At 42.1% G+C, this 16761-nt stretch overlaps 1 protein-coding gene across 1 annotated transcript in view; it reads left to right on the top strand.

Moving 5' to 3' along the window:
* The first annotated feature begins 5775 nt into the window (after positions 1-5775).
* The window catches only part of AK3 (adenylate kinase 3), a 102059-nt gene continuing 91073 nt past the window's right edge, over positions 5776-16761 (top strand). Inside the window, exon 1 of the mRNA XM_053702551.1 lies at positions 5776-5847. Coding sequence (XP_053558526.1) covers positions 5802-5847 — 46 coding nt within the window. The 5' untranslated portion in view covers positions 5776-5801. The remainder of the gene's footprint in view (positions 5848-16761) is intronic.

The raw sequence follows: 16761 nt of genomic DNA, 5'->3' as shown, positions 1-16761 counted from the left end.
CTCTTCCCCTACAGGAAATGGCAAAGGGAGCACACAGCAAAAGCTGTCCATATAGTCCCCCCTCTGGCTCCGCCCCCCAGTCATTCTCTTTGCCTGCTCTGAACAAGTAGCATCTCCACGGGGATGGTAAAGAGTATGTGGTGTTAGTTGTAGTTTTATTTCTTCTATCAAGAGTTTGTTATTTTAAAATAGTGCCGGTTTGTACTATTTACTCTACAACAGAAAGTGATGAAGAGTTCTGTTAAAAGAGGAGTATGATTTTAGCACCAGTAACTAAAATCCATTGCTGTTACCACGCAGGACTGTTGAAACCAGAGAACTTCAGTTGGGGGTAACAGTTTGCAGACTTATCTGCTTCAGGTATGACCAGTCTCTTTTCTAACAACACATAGTAATGCTAGAAGACTGTCAGTTTTCCCTCATGGGACCGGTAAGCCATTTTCTTAGACTCAGTAACAGATTAAAGGCTTATATATTGGGCTCTATACTGGTTGACACTATTGTGGGCTAAATCTATTTGCTTATATCATAGTCTTATGACATTTGGAGTGTTTTATGAACTTATAAACACTTTTGGGAACGTTTTAATTAGGCCTGGCTTTGGTTTAGACGCCTAATCTAGTCAGAAAGGCCCCTTCACTCTGGTATGCAGAGGGAGGAGGCCTAATTTTCGCGCCTCAGTTGCACAGTTACTTCCAAAGGCAGTGCATGCAGCTTCATGTGAGAGGGTCCTGTGGCTGAGAAACAGACTCCGGAAAGCTTATTTCTGTGGTGAATAACCCCTAAGGAAGGTAAAAGCCGCAGCAAAGTCTGTGGCAGGGACTGTAGTGTGTTTAAACCGGTTAATTTGAACAATCAGCTCTGGTTTGCTTATTTAAGGGTCTAGAAACTTCATATTTGGTGTGCAATACTTTCAAAGCATTAAGACACTGGGGTGTAAATTTTATAAAGATCGGATATTTCCTTCATAGTTTTTTGAACATTCAGAAATAAAGTGTGTTCCTTTTATTATTTAAAGAGACAGTAACGGTTTTGTGTAAAATCGTTTTTATTGCATTAATAGCCTGCCTAAATCTGCCTAACATGTCTGTACCTTCAGATAGCATATGTTCTGTGTGTATGAAGGCCAAGGTGGTTCCCCCTTTAAATGTATGTGCAAATTGTGCCATTGCGTCCAAACAAAGTAAGGACAGTACTGTCACATTTAATAAGGTTGCCCAAGATGATTCTTCTAATGAAGGTAGTGGGGATAGTTCATCATCCTCTCCTTCTGTGTCAACACCAGTTTTGCCCGCGCAGGCGATACCTAGTACATCTAGCGCGCCAATGCTTGTTACTATGCAGCAATTAACAGCAGTAATGGATAATTCTATAGCAAATCTTTTATCCAAACTGCCAGCATTTCCCAGAAAGCATGATTACTCAGTTTTAAATACAGAGGATGAGCAAGTAGGCGCTGACGATAATTTATCTGTTATACCCTCACATCAATCTGAATCAGCAGTGAAGGAGGGTCTGTCCGAGGGAGAAATTTCTGATTCAGGAAAAATTTCTCAGCAGGCAGAACCTGATATCGGGGCATTTAAATTTAAGCTAGAACATCTCCGCGCCCTGCTTAAGGAGGTGCTAGCTACTCTTGATGATTGTGATTCTTTGGGAATTCCAGAGAAGTTGTGCAAAATGGACAAATTTTTAGAGGTCCCAGTGCACGCTGATGCTTTTCCGATACCCAAGAGGGTAGCGGACATAGTGAATAAGGAGTGGGAGAAGCCAGGTATTCCTTTTTGTTCCACCTCCTATATTTAAGAAAATGTTCCTCATTGTTGACCCCAGAAGGGACGCATGGCAAACGGTCCCTAAGGTAGAGGGGGCAGTTTCAACGTTAGCAAAGCGCACAACTATTCCTATAGAGGACAGTTGCGCTTTCAAAGATCCTATGGATAAAAAATTGGAAGGATTGCTTAAAAAGATTTTTGTTCAGCAAGGTTTCCTTCTTCAACCAATTTTGTGCATTATTCCTGTCACCACGGCGGCGTCTTTTTGGTTCGAGGAACTAGAAAGTTCGCTCCAAAAGGAGACTCCATATGATGAAGTCATGGACAGAATTCACGCAATAAAGTTGGCTAATTCCTTTATTTTGGATGCCGCTTTTCAATTAGCAAAATTAGCAGCGAAAAACTCAGGTTTTGCAATAGTGGCGCGCAGGGCGCTTTGGCTAAAATCTTGGTCGGCGGATGTGTTGTCCAAAACAAAATTACTTAATATTCCTTTCAAAGGTAAGACCCTTTTCGGGCCAGAATTGAAGGAGATTATTTCTGACATCACTGGGGGAAAGGGCCATGCCCTCCCACAGGATAGGCCTTTCAAGGCTAAGAATAAGTCTAATTTTCATTCCTTTCGCAATTTCAGGAACGGACCGGCTTCTAACTCTGCAGCCTCTAGACAAGAGGGTAACGCTTCCCAGCCTAAACCAGCATGGAAACCATTGCAAGGCTGGAACAAGGGTAAACAGACCAAGAAGCCTGCTGCTGCTACCAAGACAGCATGAAAGGGTAGCCCCCGATCCGGGACCGGATCTAGTAGGGGGCAGACTTTCTCTCTTTGCTCAGGTTTGGGCAAGAGATGTTCCGGATCCCTGGGCAATAGAAATTGTCTCTCAGGGGTATCTTCTAGAGTTCAAGGAACTCCCTCCAAGGGGAAGATTCCACATGTCTCGCTTATCTTCAGACCAGATAAAGAGACAGGCATTCTTACATTGCGTAGGAGACCTATTAAAGATGGGAGTGATACACCCAGTTCCAACAGCGGAACAAGGTCTGGGGTTTTACTCAAACCTGTTTGTAGTTCCCAAAAAAGAGGGCACTTTCAGGCCAATTCTGGACTTAAAAATACTAAACAAATTCCTCAGAGTTCCATCATTCAAAATGGAAACCATTCGGACGATCTTGCCAACAATCCAGGAGGGTCAATATATGACTACCGTGGACTTAAAGGATTGCATACCTGCATATTCCTATCCACAAAGATCACCATCAGTTCCGAAGGTTCGCCTTTCTGGACAAACATTACCAGTTCGTGGCTCTTCCATTCGGTTTAGCCACTGCTCCCAGAATTTTCACAAAGGTACTAGGGTCCCTTCTAGCGGTTCTAAGGCAGAGGGGCATTTCTGTAGCACCTTACCTAGATGACATTCTAATCCAAGCGTTGTCTCTTTCCAAAGCAAAGGCTCATACAGACATTGTTTTAGCCTTTCTCAGGTCTCACGGGTGGAAGGTGAACATAGAAAAGAGTTCCCTGTCCCTGTCCACAAGGGTTCCTTTTCTAGGAACAATAATAGATTCTGTAGAAATGAAGATTTTTCTGACAGAGGTCAGAAAGTTAAAGCTTCTAAACGCTTGTCAAGTTCTTCAATCTATTCCTCAGCCATCCATAGCTCAGTGCATGGAGGTAATAGGATTAATGGTTGCAGCAATGGACGTGGTTCCTTTTGCTCGAATTCATCTAAGACCATTACAACTGTGCATGCTCAAACAATGGAATGGGGATTATGCAGATTTGTCTCCTCAGATTCAAGTAGACCAGTTAACCAGACAATCACTCCGCTGGTGGTTGACTCAAGATCACCTGTCTCAGGGAATGAGTTTCCGCAGGCCAGAGTGGGTCATTGTCACGACCGACGCCAGTCTCTTAGGCTGGGGCGCGGTCTGGGACTCCCTGAAAGCTCAGGGTCTATGGTCTCAGGAAGAGTTTCTTCTCCCAATAAACATTTTGGAACTGAGAGCGATATTCAATGCGCTCCTGGCTTGGCCTCAACTAGCAAAGGCCAGATTCATAAGATTTCAGTCGGACAACATGACGACTGTAGCGTACATCAATCATCAGGGGGGAACAAAGAGTTCCTTGGCGATGAGAGAGGTATCCAAGATCATCAAATGGGCGGAGGATCACTCCTGCCATCTATCTGCAATTCACATCCCAGGAGTAGACAACTGGGAGGCGGATTATTTGAGTCGTCAGACTTTCCATCCAGGGCAGTGGGAACTCCACCCGGAGGTCTTTGCCCAGTTAACTCGACTATGGGGCATTCCAGACATGGATCTGATGGCGTCCCGTCAGAACTCCAAGGTTCCTCGCTACGGGTCCAGATCCAGGGATCCCAAGGCGACACTAGTGGATGCATTGGTGGCGCCTTGGTCGTTCAACCTAGCTTATGTGTTTCCACCGTTCCCTCTCCTTCCCAGGCTCGTAGCCAGGATCAAACAGGAGAAGGCCTCAGTGATTCTGATAGCTCCTGCGTGGCCACGCAGGACTTGGTATGCAGACCTGGTGAATATGTCATCGGCTCCACCATGGAAGCTACCTTTGAGACGGGATCTTCTAGTACAAGGTCCATTCGAACATCCAAATCTAGTCTCTCTGCAACTGACTGCTTGGAAATTGAACGCTTGATTTTATCTAAGCGAGGGTTTTCAGTTATAGATACTCTGGTCCAAGCCAGAAAACCTGTGACTAGGAAAATTTACCATAAGATATGGAAAAAATATATCTGTTGGTGCGAATCCAAGGGATTCTCTTGGAGTAAAATTAAAATTCCTAGGATACTTTCCTTTCTCCAAGAGGGTTTGGATAAAGGGTTGTCAGCGAGTTCTCTTAAAGGACAGATATCTGCTCTGTCTGTTTTGTTACACAAACGTCTGGCAGCAATGCCAGATGTACAGGCGTTTGTACAGGCCTTAGTCAGAATCAAGCCTGTCTACAGACCCATGACTCCTCCATGGAGTCTAAACTTAGTTCTTTCAGTTCTTCAAGGGGTTCCGTTTGAACCTTTACATTCCATAGATATTAAGTTACTATCTTGGAAAGTTCTGTTTTTGGTTGCTATTTCTTCTGCTAGAAGAGTTTCTGAATTGTCTGCTTTGCAGTGTACTTCACCCTATCTGGTATTCCATGCAGATAAGGTTTTTTTGCGTACCAAACCTGGTTTTCTTCCAAAAGTGGTTTCCAACTGTGTCCGAATCCAGTTTCGAAGAAGGAACGTTTGTTACACAACTTAGATGTGGTCCGTGCTTTAAAATTCTATTTAGAAGCAACAAAGGATTTCAGACAGACATCATCCTTGTTTGTCGTTTATTCTGGTAAGAGGAGAGGGCAGAAAGCTACTGCTACCTCTCTTTCCTTTTGGCTGAAAAGCATCATCCGATTGGCTTATGAGACTGTCGGACGGCAGCCTCCTGAACGAATTACAGCTCACTCTACTAGAGCTGTGGCTTCCACATGGGCCTTCAAGAACGAGGCTTCTGTTGATCAGATCTCTAAGGCAGCGACTTGGTCTTCTCTGCATACTTTTGCCAAATTTTACAAATTCGATACTTTATGCTTCTTCGGAGGCTATTTTTGGGAGAGAGGTTTTGCAAGCCGTGGTTCCTTCCGTTTAGGTGACCTGACTTGTTCCCTCCCATCATCCGTGTCCTAAAGCTTTGGTATTGGTTCCCACAAGTAAGGATGAAGCCGTGGACCGGACACACCAATGTAGGAGAAAACAGAATTTATGTTTACCTGAAAAATGTCTTTCTCCTACGGTGTGTCCGGTCCACGGCCCGCCCTGGCTTTTTAGTCAGGTTTAAAATTTTTTATTTCTGTACACTGCAGTCACTACAGCACCCTATGGTTTCTCCTTTTTCTCCTAACCGTCGGTCAAATGACTGAGGGGCGGAGCCAGAGGGGGGACTATATGGACAGCTTTTGCTGTGTGCTCCCTTTGCCATTTCCTGTAGAGGAAGAGAATATTCCCACAAGTAAGGATGAAGCTGTGGACCGGACACACCGTAGGAGAAAGAAATTTATCAGGTAAACATAAATTCTGTTTTTAACTGCCCAGTTTTGCCAGTATTGGTACAGATGTAGATATAGAAATACTGGCGGGTCTAATAACTGCTGTACTTTCTAAATAGTGATAAATGTGATATTTTGAGATATCTGCAACAACTGTAATATAATATGAAAACATCATCTGTGATTTCTATTGGTGACAAAGTCACATGTACTGCTACTGTCTACAGCCTACATTCAAATGAAAGAAAAGCTTAATTGCAGTCAGTGAAAATAAAGATCTCTCTTTTCCCATTCAAGTTTACAGGCTCTATGATCCCAAGTTTTTATATGAAATAAAGGTTAAGAAATGTATGTTGCATTCTGAGCATAGCATACTCTCTTGCTTGAGAGGGACAGACTAGTTTGACAAGGAAAAAAAGTAGATTTAATCATTACTGGGGCATCTCTATTTATAAATTGGTAGGAAAAATAACTGATTTCATTCAGTTTAGATTGGACATCTTGCCTTCATTTTGATTATAGCACAAATCACCCTTTGTTACTGATGCTTAGAGGGTACGTTTATTTAAAAGGGAAGGTTAAAATGTTTATTTTTGTTTGGCAACAAAGTCTAATGTAACCACTTTCAAACTCCATCCTTAGGATGAAACAGATTAATACCACCTGGGAAAATACTCTTTACGAGTGTGTGTATAATATATACAGTGTGTGTGGATATCTAAAAGTACACCCCCCCCCAAAAAAAAAAAAAAAAAAATCAGTCAGAATCTTAGTTTGAGCTTATAAGGTCACTGAATGGATGTGGAAGTTTGTTTGATAGATTTTAATATTGCTAGGAGGTGGATAATAAAAAGGACAGTATACCCCACATTTTTCTCCCCTTTAATGTTTCCAATTATCTATTTTACCTGCTGGAGCATATTTAATTTTACATTATTCTCTTTAAGTATTGGGCTTTGGTATACACACAGAAATAATATTAAGAATCATGTGTGTGTGTGTGTGTACAGAAAGTGATAAAATAATTTGATATCTGATATTCCTGCTAGGTCAAACCAATGATGTGCAGCTGGTATAACAAATCATTGGAAACACATTAAGGTAAAAACACTTTTCCATTACACTGTCAGTTTAAGAAACAAAGCAATACACAAGTTATATATTAACTGCTTTCCCATATATCATATAAACAAATCAAATAATGTACTAGGTCAAAATTATATATATATATATATATATATACGTATATATATATATATATATATATATATATATATATATATATGCCTGTGTTCCCCTTCCACCTGTATACATTTAAATATTAAAGGGACAGTAAACACCAGAATTTTTGTTGTTTTAAAAGATAGATAATTCCTTAATTACCCATTCCCCGGTTATAATAATACACAATTTGCCTCTTTAATTACCTTGCATCTAAGCCTCTGCAAACTGCCCCCTTATTTCAGTTATTTTGACAGACTTTCATTTTAGCCAATCAGTGCTCACTCCTCTGTAAATTCACGTGCATGAGCTCAATGTTATATATATGAAACACATGAACTAACACCCTCTAGTGGTGAAAAACTGTCTAAATGCATTTAGATTAGAGGCGGCCTTCAAGATCTAACAAATTAGCATATGAACCTCTTAGGTTTAGCTTTCAACTAAGAATACCAAGAGAACAAAGCAAAATTGGTGATAAAAGTAAATTGGAACGTTGTTTAAAATTACATGCCCTATTTGAATCATGAAAGGTTTTTTTGAACTTGACTGTCCCTTTAACTAAATAAATCCAGCTTTTAATACTCCAGCTCATTAGTTTTATGTTTGCTTTGATTGGATAGGGCCAGTAGTGTGCAGTGAATCACACTAAAAAAGGACATTCATCTACTGGTGTAACACAGGTTTACCGGGGAGACTAAGGCCTAGATTTAGAGTTCGGCGGTAGCCGTCAAAACCAGCGTTAGAGGCTCCTAACGCTGGTTTTGGCCGCCCGCTGGTATTTGGAGTCAGTGATTAAAGGGTCTAACGCTCACTTTGCAGCCGCGACTTTTCCATACCGCAGATCCCCCTACGCCATTTGCGTATCCTATCTTTTCAATGGGATCTTTCTAACGCCGGTATTTAGAGTCGTTTCTGCAGTGAGCGTTAGAGCTCTAACGACAAGATTCCAGCCGCCTGAAAATAGCAGGAGTTAAGAGCTTTCTGGCTAACGCCGGTTTATAAAGCTCTTAACTACTGTACCCTAAAGTACACTAACACCCATAAACTACCTATGTACCCCTAAACCGAGCTCCCCCCACATCGCCGCCACTCGATTAAAAATTTTAACCCCTAATCTGCCGACCGCCACCTACGTTATACTTATGTACCCCTAATCTGCTGCCCCTAACCCCGCCGACCCCTATATTACATTTATTAACCCCTAATCTGCCCCCCACAACATCGCCGCCAGCTACTTACAATAATTAACCCCTAATCTTCCGACCGCAAAGCGCCGCCACCTACGTTATCCCTATGTACCCCTAATCTGCTGCCCCTAACACCGCCGACCCCTATATTATATTTATTAAGCCCTAATCTGCCCCCCTCAACGTCGCCGACACCTACCTACACTTATTAACCCCTAATCTGCCGAGCGGACCTAAGCGCTACTATTATAAAGTTATTAACCCCTAATCCGCCTCACTAACCCTATAATAAATAGTATTAACCCCTAATCTGCCCTCCCTAACATCGCCGACACCTAACTTCAATTATTAACCCCTAATCTTCCGATCGGAGCTCACCGCTATTCTAATAAATGTATTAACCCCTAAAGCTAAGTCTAACCCTAACACTAACACCCCCCTAACTTAAATATAATTTACATCTAACGAAATAAATTAACTCTTATTAAATAAATTAATCCTATTTAAAGCTAAATACTTACCTGTAAAATAAACCCTAATATAGCTACAATATAAATTATAATTATATTATAGCTATTTTAGGATTAATATTTATTTTACAGGCAACTTGGTATTTATTGTAACTAGGTACAATAGCTATTAAATAGTTAAGAACTATTTAATAGTTACCTAGTTAAAATAATAACAAATTTACCTGTAAAATAAATCCTAACCTAAGATATAATTAAACCTAACACTACCCTATCAATAAAATAATTAAATAAACTACCTACAATTACCTACAATTAACCTAACACTACACTATCAATAAATTAAATAAACACAATTGCTACAAATAAATACAATTAAATAAACTAGCTAAAGTACAAAAAATAAAACAGAACTAAGTTACAGAAAATAAAAAAATATTTACAAACATAAGAAAAATATTACAACAATTTTAAACTAATTACACCTACTCTAAGCCCCCTAATAAAATAACAAAGCCCCCCAAAATAATAAATTCCCTACCCTATTCTAAATTAAAAAAGTTACAAGCTCTTTTACCTTACCAGCCCTGAACAGGGCCCTTTGCGGGGCATGCCCCAAGAAGTTCAGCTCTTTTGCCTGTAAAAAAAAACATACAATACCCCCCCCCCAACATTACAACCCACCACCCACATACCCCTAATCTAACCCAAACCCCCCTTAAATAAACCTAACACTAATCCCCTGAAGATCTTCCTACCTTGTCTTCACCATCCAGGTATCACCGATCCGTCCTGGCTCCAAGATCTTCATCCAACCCAAGCGGGGGTTGGCGATCCATAATCCGGTGCTGAAGAGGTCCAGAAGAGGCTCCAAAGTCTTCATCCTATCCGGCAAGAAGAGGACATCCGGACCGGCAAACATCTTCTCCAAGCCGCATCTTCTATCTTCTTCCATCCGGTGCGGAGCGGGTCCATCTTGAAGCAGGCGACGCGGATCCATCCTCTTCTTCCGATGTCTCCCGACTAATGACGGTTCCTTTAAGGGACGTCATCCAAGATGGCGTCCCTCGAATTCCGATTGGCTGATAGGATTCTATCAGCCAATCGGAATTAAGGTAGGAATTTTCTGATTGGCTGATGGAATCAGCCAATCAGAATCAAGTTCAATCCGATTGGCTGATCCAATCAGCCAATCAGATTGAGCTCGCATTCAATACAGCACCTTCCCTAGAAGATCAGCATACCACATCATTGAAATCCCTAGAGTTGTCTCCGCGTCGCCTGCTTCAAGATAGACCCGCTCCGCACCGGATGGAAGAAGATAGAAGATGCGGCTTGGAGAAGATGTTTGCCGGTCCGGATGTCCTCTTCTTGCCGGATAGGATGAAGACTTTGGAGCCTCTTCTGGACCTCTTCAGCACCGGATTATGGATCGCCAACCCCCGCTTGGGTTGGATGAAGATCTTGGAGCCAGGACGGATCGGTGATACCTGGATGGTGAAGACAAGGTAGGAAGATCTTCAGGGGATTAGTGTTAGGTTTATTTAAGGGGGGTTTGGGTTAGATTAGGGGTATGTGGGTGGTGGGTTGTAATGTTGGGGGGGGGTATTGTATGTTTTTTTTTACAGGCAAAAGAGCTGAACTTCTTGGGGCATGCCCCGCAAAGGGCCCTGTTCAGGGCTGGTAAGGTAAAAGAGCTTGTAACTTTTTTAATTTAGAATAGGGTAGGGAATTTATTATTTTGGGGGGCTTTGTTATTTTATTAGGGGGCTTAGAGTAGGTGTAATTAGTTTAAAATTGTTGTAATATTTTTCTTATGTTTGTAAATATTTTTTTATTTTCTGTAACTTAGTTCTTTTTTATTTTTTGTACTTTAGCTAGTTTATTTAATTGTATTTATTTGTAGCAATTGTGTTTATTTAATTTATTGATAGTGTAGTGTTAGGTTAATTGTAGGTAATTGTAGGTAGTTTATTTAATTATTTTATTGATAGGGTAGTGTTAGGTTTAATTATATCTTAGGTTAGGATTTATTTTACAGGTAAATTTGTTATTATTTTAACTAGGTAACTATTAAATAGTTCTTAACTATTTAATAGCTATTGTACCTAGTTAAAATAAATACCAAGTTGCCTGTAAAATAAATATTAATCCTAAAATAGCTATAATATAATTATAATTTATATTGTAGCTATATTAGGATTTATTTTACAGGTAAGTATTTAGCTTTAAATAGGAATAATTTATTTAATAAGAGTTAATTTATTTCGTTAGATGTAAATTATATTTAAGTTAGGGGGGTGTTAGTGTTAGGGTTAGACTTAGCTTTAGGGGTTAATCCATTTATTAGAATAGCGGTGAGCTCCGATCGGAAGATTAGGGGTTAATAATTGAAGGTAGGTGTCGGCGATGTTAGGGAGGGCAGATTAGGGGTTAATACTATTTATGATAGGGTTAGTGAGGCGGATTCGGGGTTAATAACTTTATTATAGTAGCGCTCAGGTCCGCTCGGCAGATTAGGGGTTAATAAGTGTAGGTAGGTGTCGGCGACGTTGTGGGGGGCAGATTAGGGGTTAATAAATATAACATAGGGGTCGGCGATGTTAGGGCAGCAGATTAGGGGTACATAGGGATAACGTAGGTTGCGGCGGTTTACGGAGCGGAAGATTAGGGGTTAATAATAATATGCAGGGGTCAGCGATAGCGGGAGTGGCAGATTAGGGGTTAATAAGTGTAAGGTTAGGGGTGCTTAGACTCGGGGTACATGTTAGAGTGTTAGGTGCAGACGTAGGAAGTGTTTTCCCATAGGAAACAATGGGGCTGCGTTAGGAGCTGAACGCTGCTTTTTTGCAGGTGTTAGGTTTTTTTTCAGCTCAAACAGTCCCATTGTTTCCTATGGGGGAATCGTGCACGAGCACATTTTTGATGCCGGCCGCGTCCGTAAGCAACTCTGGTATCGAGAGTTGCATTTGCGGTAAAAATGCTCTACGCTCCTTTTTTGGAGCCTAACGCAGCATTTGTTTTAACTCTCGATACCAGAGTTAAATTTATGGTGCGGCCAGAAAAAAGCCCGCGGAGCGTTAACAGCCCTTTTACCGCCGAACTCTAAATCTAGGCCTAAGGTTGGTGTTGAAATCTGTTCCATTTGGAGAGTCTGGAGGATAAATAGTGATAAAACTGCAGAAGCACCATAAGAGGATGTACAACTATCAAGCAAGTTGGTGGTAGTTTCTTTGGCAGGAATACGTACTTCCATATGCAAACCATCCATCCTTTCGTGTGCCTCCTTGTTAGCAAGCAGCCTGCAGCGGCACATCTATTCATGGCAGTTTCAGATTTTGGTTATATTTTTTTACTCTTATTTGTATTTTATTTTTTCTTGAGCATTGGGGTTATACGTTGTGTATTGCATCACTGTCTGTAATACACTGTAGTCTGTTAACAATAACTGGTTTGTTTTGCCCCCTATATTGAGTGATTTTTAAAGAGACCGTAAAGTCAAAGTTAAAGGGACATGAAACCCAATTTTTTTCTTTCGTGATTTAGAAAGAGCATGTCATTTCTCCAACATAGGTGTGTCCGGTCCACGGCGTCATCCTTACTTGTGGATATTCTCTTCCCCAACAGGAAATGGCAAAGAGCCCAGCAAAGCTGGTCACATGATCCCTCCTAGGCTCCGCCTACCCCAGTCATTCTCTTTGCCGTTGTACAGGCAACATCTCCACGGAGATGGCTTAGAGTTTTTTAGTGTTTAACTGTAGTTTTTATTATTCAATCAAGAGTTTGTTATTTTAAAATAGTGCTGGTATGTACTATTTACTCAGAAACAGAAAAGAGATGAAGATTTCTGTTTGTATGAGGAAAATGATTTTAGCACCGTAACTAAAATCCATGGCTGTTCCACACAGGACTGTTGAGAGCAATTAACTTCAGTTGGGGGAACAGTGTGCAGTCTCTTACTGCTTGAGGTATGACACATTCTAACAAGACGATGTAATGCTGGAAGCTGTCATTTTCCCTATGGGATCCGGTAAGCCATGTTTATTAAGATAGTAAATAAGGGCTTCACAAGGGCTTATTAAGACTGTAGACTTTTTCTGGGCTAAATCGATTCATTATTAACACATATTTAGCCTTGAGGAATCATTTATTCTGGGTATTTTGATATGATTATATCGGCAGGCACTGTTTTAGACACCTTATTCTTTAGGGGCTTTCCCTAATCATAGTCAGAGCCTCATTTTCGCGCCGGTATGGCGCACTTGTTTTTGAGGACAGCATGGCATGCAGCTGCATGTGTGTGGAGCTCTGATACATAGAAAAGTCTTTCTGAAGGCATCATTTGGTATCGTATTCCCCTTTGGGCTTGGTTGGGTCTCAGCAAAGCAGATTCCAGGGACTGTAAAGGGGTTAAATATAAAAACGGCTCCGGTTCCGTTATTTTAAGGGTTAAAGCTTCCAAATTTGGTGTGCAATACTTTTAAGGCTTTAAGACACTGTGGTGAAATTTTGGTGAATTTTGAACAATTCCTTCATACTTTTTCGCAATTGCAGTAATAAAGTGTGTTTAGTTTAAAATTTAAAGTGACAGTAACGGTTTTATTTTAAAACGTTTTTTGTGCTTTGTTATCAAGTTTATGCCTGTTTAACATGTCTGAACTACCAGATAGATTGTGTTCTGACTGTGGGGAAACCAAGGTTCCTTCTCATTTAACTATATGTATTTTATGTCATAAAAAAATTTAGTAAAAATGATGCCCAAGATGATTCCTCAAATGAGGGGAGTAAGCATGGTACTGCATCATCCCCTCCTTCGTCTACACCAGTCTTGCCCATACAGGAGGCCCCTAGTACATCTAGTGCGCCAATACTCCTTACTATGCAACATTTAACGGCTGTAATGGATAATTCTATCAAAAACATTTTAGCCAATATGCCCACTTATCAGCGAAAGCGCAACTGCTCTGTTTTAGAAAATTCTGTAGAGCATGAGAACGCTGATGATATGGTTTCTGAAGGGCCCCTACACCAGTCTGAGGGGGCCAGGGAGGTTTTGTCTGAGGGAGAAATTTCAGATTCAGGAAACATTTCTCAACAAGCTGAACCTGATGTGATTACTTTTAAATTTAAGTTGGAACATCTCCGCGCTCTGCTTAAGGAGGTGTTATCCAATTTGGATGATTGTGATTATCTGGTCATTCCAGAACCACTATGTAAAATGGAAAAGTTCTTAGAGGCCCCGGGGCCCCCCGAAGCTTTTCCTATATCCAAGCGGGTGGCGTACATTGTTAGTAAAGAATGGGACAGGCCCGGTATACCTTTAGTACCTCCCCCCATATTTATAAAATTGTTTTCCTATAGTCGACCCCAGAAAGGACTGATGGCAGACAGTCCCCAAGGTCGAGGGGGCGGTTTCTACTCTACACAAGCGCGCCACTATACCCATAGAAGATAGTTGTGCTTTCCAAGATCCTATGGATAAAAAATTAGAAGGTCTGCTAAAGATGTTTGTTCAGCAAGGTTCCCTTCTACAACCAATTGCATGCATTGTCCCTGTCACTGCAGCCGCGTGTTTCTAGTTTGATGAGCTAGGAAAGGCGATTATTAGTAATTCTTCTTCTTATGAGGAGATTATGGACAGAATTCGTGCTCTTAAATTGGCTAATTCTTTCACCCTAGACGCCACCTTGCAATTGGCTAGGTTAGCGGCGAAAAAATTCTGGGTTTGCTATTGTGGCGCAGAGCGCTTTGGTTAAAATCTTGGGCAGCGGATGCGTCTTCCAAGAACAAATTGCTTGACATTCCTTTCAAGGGGAAAACACTCTTTGGCCCTGACTTGAAAGAGATTATCTCTGATATCACTGGGGGCAAGGGCCACGCCCTTCCTCAGGATAGGTCTTTTCAAGACCAAAAATAAACCTAAGTTTCGTCCCTTTCGCAGAAACGGATCAGCCCCAAGGGCTACGTCCTCTAAGCAGGAAGGTAATACTTCTCAAGCCAATCCAGCCTGGAGACCTATGCAAGGCTGGAACAAAGGAAAGCAGGCCAGGAAACCTACCACTGCTACCAAGACAGCATGAAATGCGGGCCCCCGATCCGGGACCGGATCTGGTGGGGGGCAGACTCTCTCTCTTCGCTCAGGCTTGGGCAAGAGATGTTCTGGATCCTTGGGCGCTAGAAATAGTCTCCCAAGGTTATTCTCTGGAGTTCAAGGGGCTTCCTCCAAGGGGGAGGTTCCACAGGTCTCAGTTGTCTTCAGACCACATAAGAAGACAGGCATTCTTACATTGGGTAGAAGACCTGCTAAAAATGGGAGTGATTCATCCTGTTCCATTAGGAGAACAAGGGATGGGGTTCTACTCCAATCTGTTCATAGTTCCCAAAAAAGAGGGAACGTTCAGACCAATCTTAGATCTCAAGATCTTGAACAAGTTTCTCAAGGTTCCATCGTTCAAGATGGAAACCATTCGAACACTTCTTCCTTCCATCCAGGAAGGTCAATTCATGACCAAGGTGGATTTCAAGGATGCGTATCTACATATTCCTATCCACAAGGAACATCATCGGTTCCTAAGGTTTGCATTCCTGGACAAGCATTTCCAGTTCGTGGCGTTTTCTTTCGGATTAGCCACTGCTCCTAGGATTTTCTCATAGGTACTAGGGTCCCTTCTGGCGGTGCTAAGACCAAGGGGCATTGCTGTAGTACCTTACTTGGACGACATTCTGATTCGAGCGTCGTCCCTTCCTCAAGTAAAGGCTCACACGGACATTGTCCTGGCCTTTCTCAGATCTCATGGATGGAAAGTGAACGTGGAAAAGAGTTCTCTATCTCCGTCAACGAGGGTTCCCTTCTTGGGAACTATAATAGACTCCTTAGAAATGAGGATTTTTCTGACAGAAGCCAGAAAAACAAAACTTCTAGACTCTTGTCGGATACTTCATTCCGTTCCTCTTCCTTCCATAGCGCAGTGCATGGAAGTGATAGGTTTGATGGTAGCGGCAATGGACATAGTTCCTTTTGTGCGCATTCATCTAAGACCATTACAACTGTTCATGCTCAGTCAGTGGAATGGGGACTATTCAGACTTGTCTCCGAAGATACAAGTAAATCAGAGGACCAGAGACTCATTCCGTTGGTGGCTGTCCCTGGACAACCTGTCACAAGGGATGACCTTCCGCAGACCAGAGTGGGTCATTGTCACGACCGACGCCAGTCTGATGGGCTGGGGCGCGGTCTGGGGATCCCTGAAAGCTCAGGGTCTTTGGTCTCGGGTAGAATCTCTTCTACCGATAAATATTCTGGATCTGAGAGCGATATTCAATGCTCTCAAAGCTTGGCCTCAGCTAGCGAGGGCCAAGTTCATACATCAACCATCAGGGGGGAACAAGGAGTTCCCTAGCGATGGAAGAAGTGACCAAAATCATTCTATGGGCGGAGTCTCACTCCTGCCACCTGTCTGCTATCCACATCCCAGGAGTGGAAAATTGGGAAGCGGATTTTCTGAGTCATCAGACATTGCATCCGGGGGAGTGGGAACTCCATCCGGAAATCTTTGCCCAAGTCACTCAACCGTGGGGCATTCCAGACATGGATCTGATGGCCTCTCGTCAGAACTTCAGAGTTCCTTACTACGGGTACAGATCCAGGGATCCCAAGGCGGCTCTAGTGGATGCACTAGTAGCACCTTGGACTTTCAAACTAGCTTATGTGTTCCCGCCGTTTCCTTTCATCCCCAGGCTGGTAGCCAGGATCAATCAGGAGAGGGCGTCGGTGATTTTGATAGCTCCTGCGTGGCCACGCAGGACTTGGTATGCAGATCTGGTGAATATGTCATCGGCTCCACCATGGGAGCTACCTTTGAGACGAGACCTTCTTGTTCTAGGTCCGTTCGACCCACTCCAGCTGACTGCTTGGAGATTGAACGCTTGATCTTATCAAAGCGAGGGTTCTCAGATTCTGTTATTAATACTCTTGTTCAGGCCTGAAAGCCTGTAACCAGAAAAATTACCACATAATTTGGTATATCTGTTGGTGTGAATCTGCAGGA

This window comes from Bombina bombina, chromosome 2, assembly GCF_027579735.1.
Source record: "Bombina bombina isolate aBomBom1 chromosome 2, aBomBom1.pri, whole genome shotgun sequence".
In the NCBI taxonomy this organism is placed as follows: Eukaryota; Metazoa; Chordata; class Amphibia; order Anura; family Bombinatoridae; genus Bombina; species Bombina bombina.
Note: the sequence above shows the minus strand (reverse complement) of the source record. Positions and strands in the feature narration are given on the sequence as shown.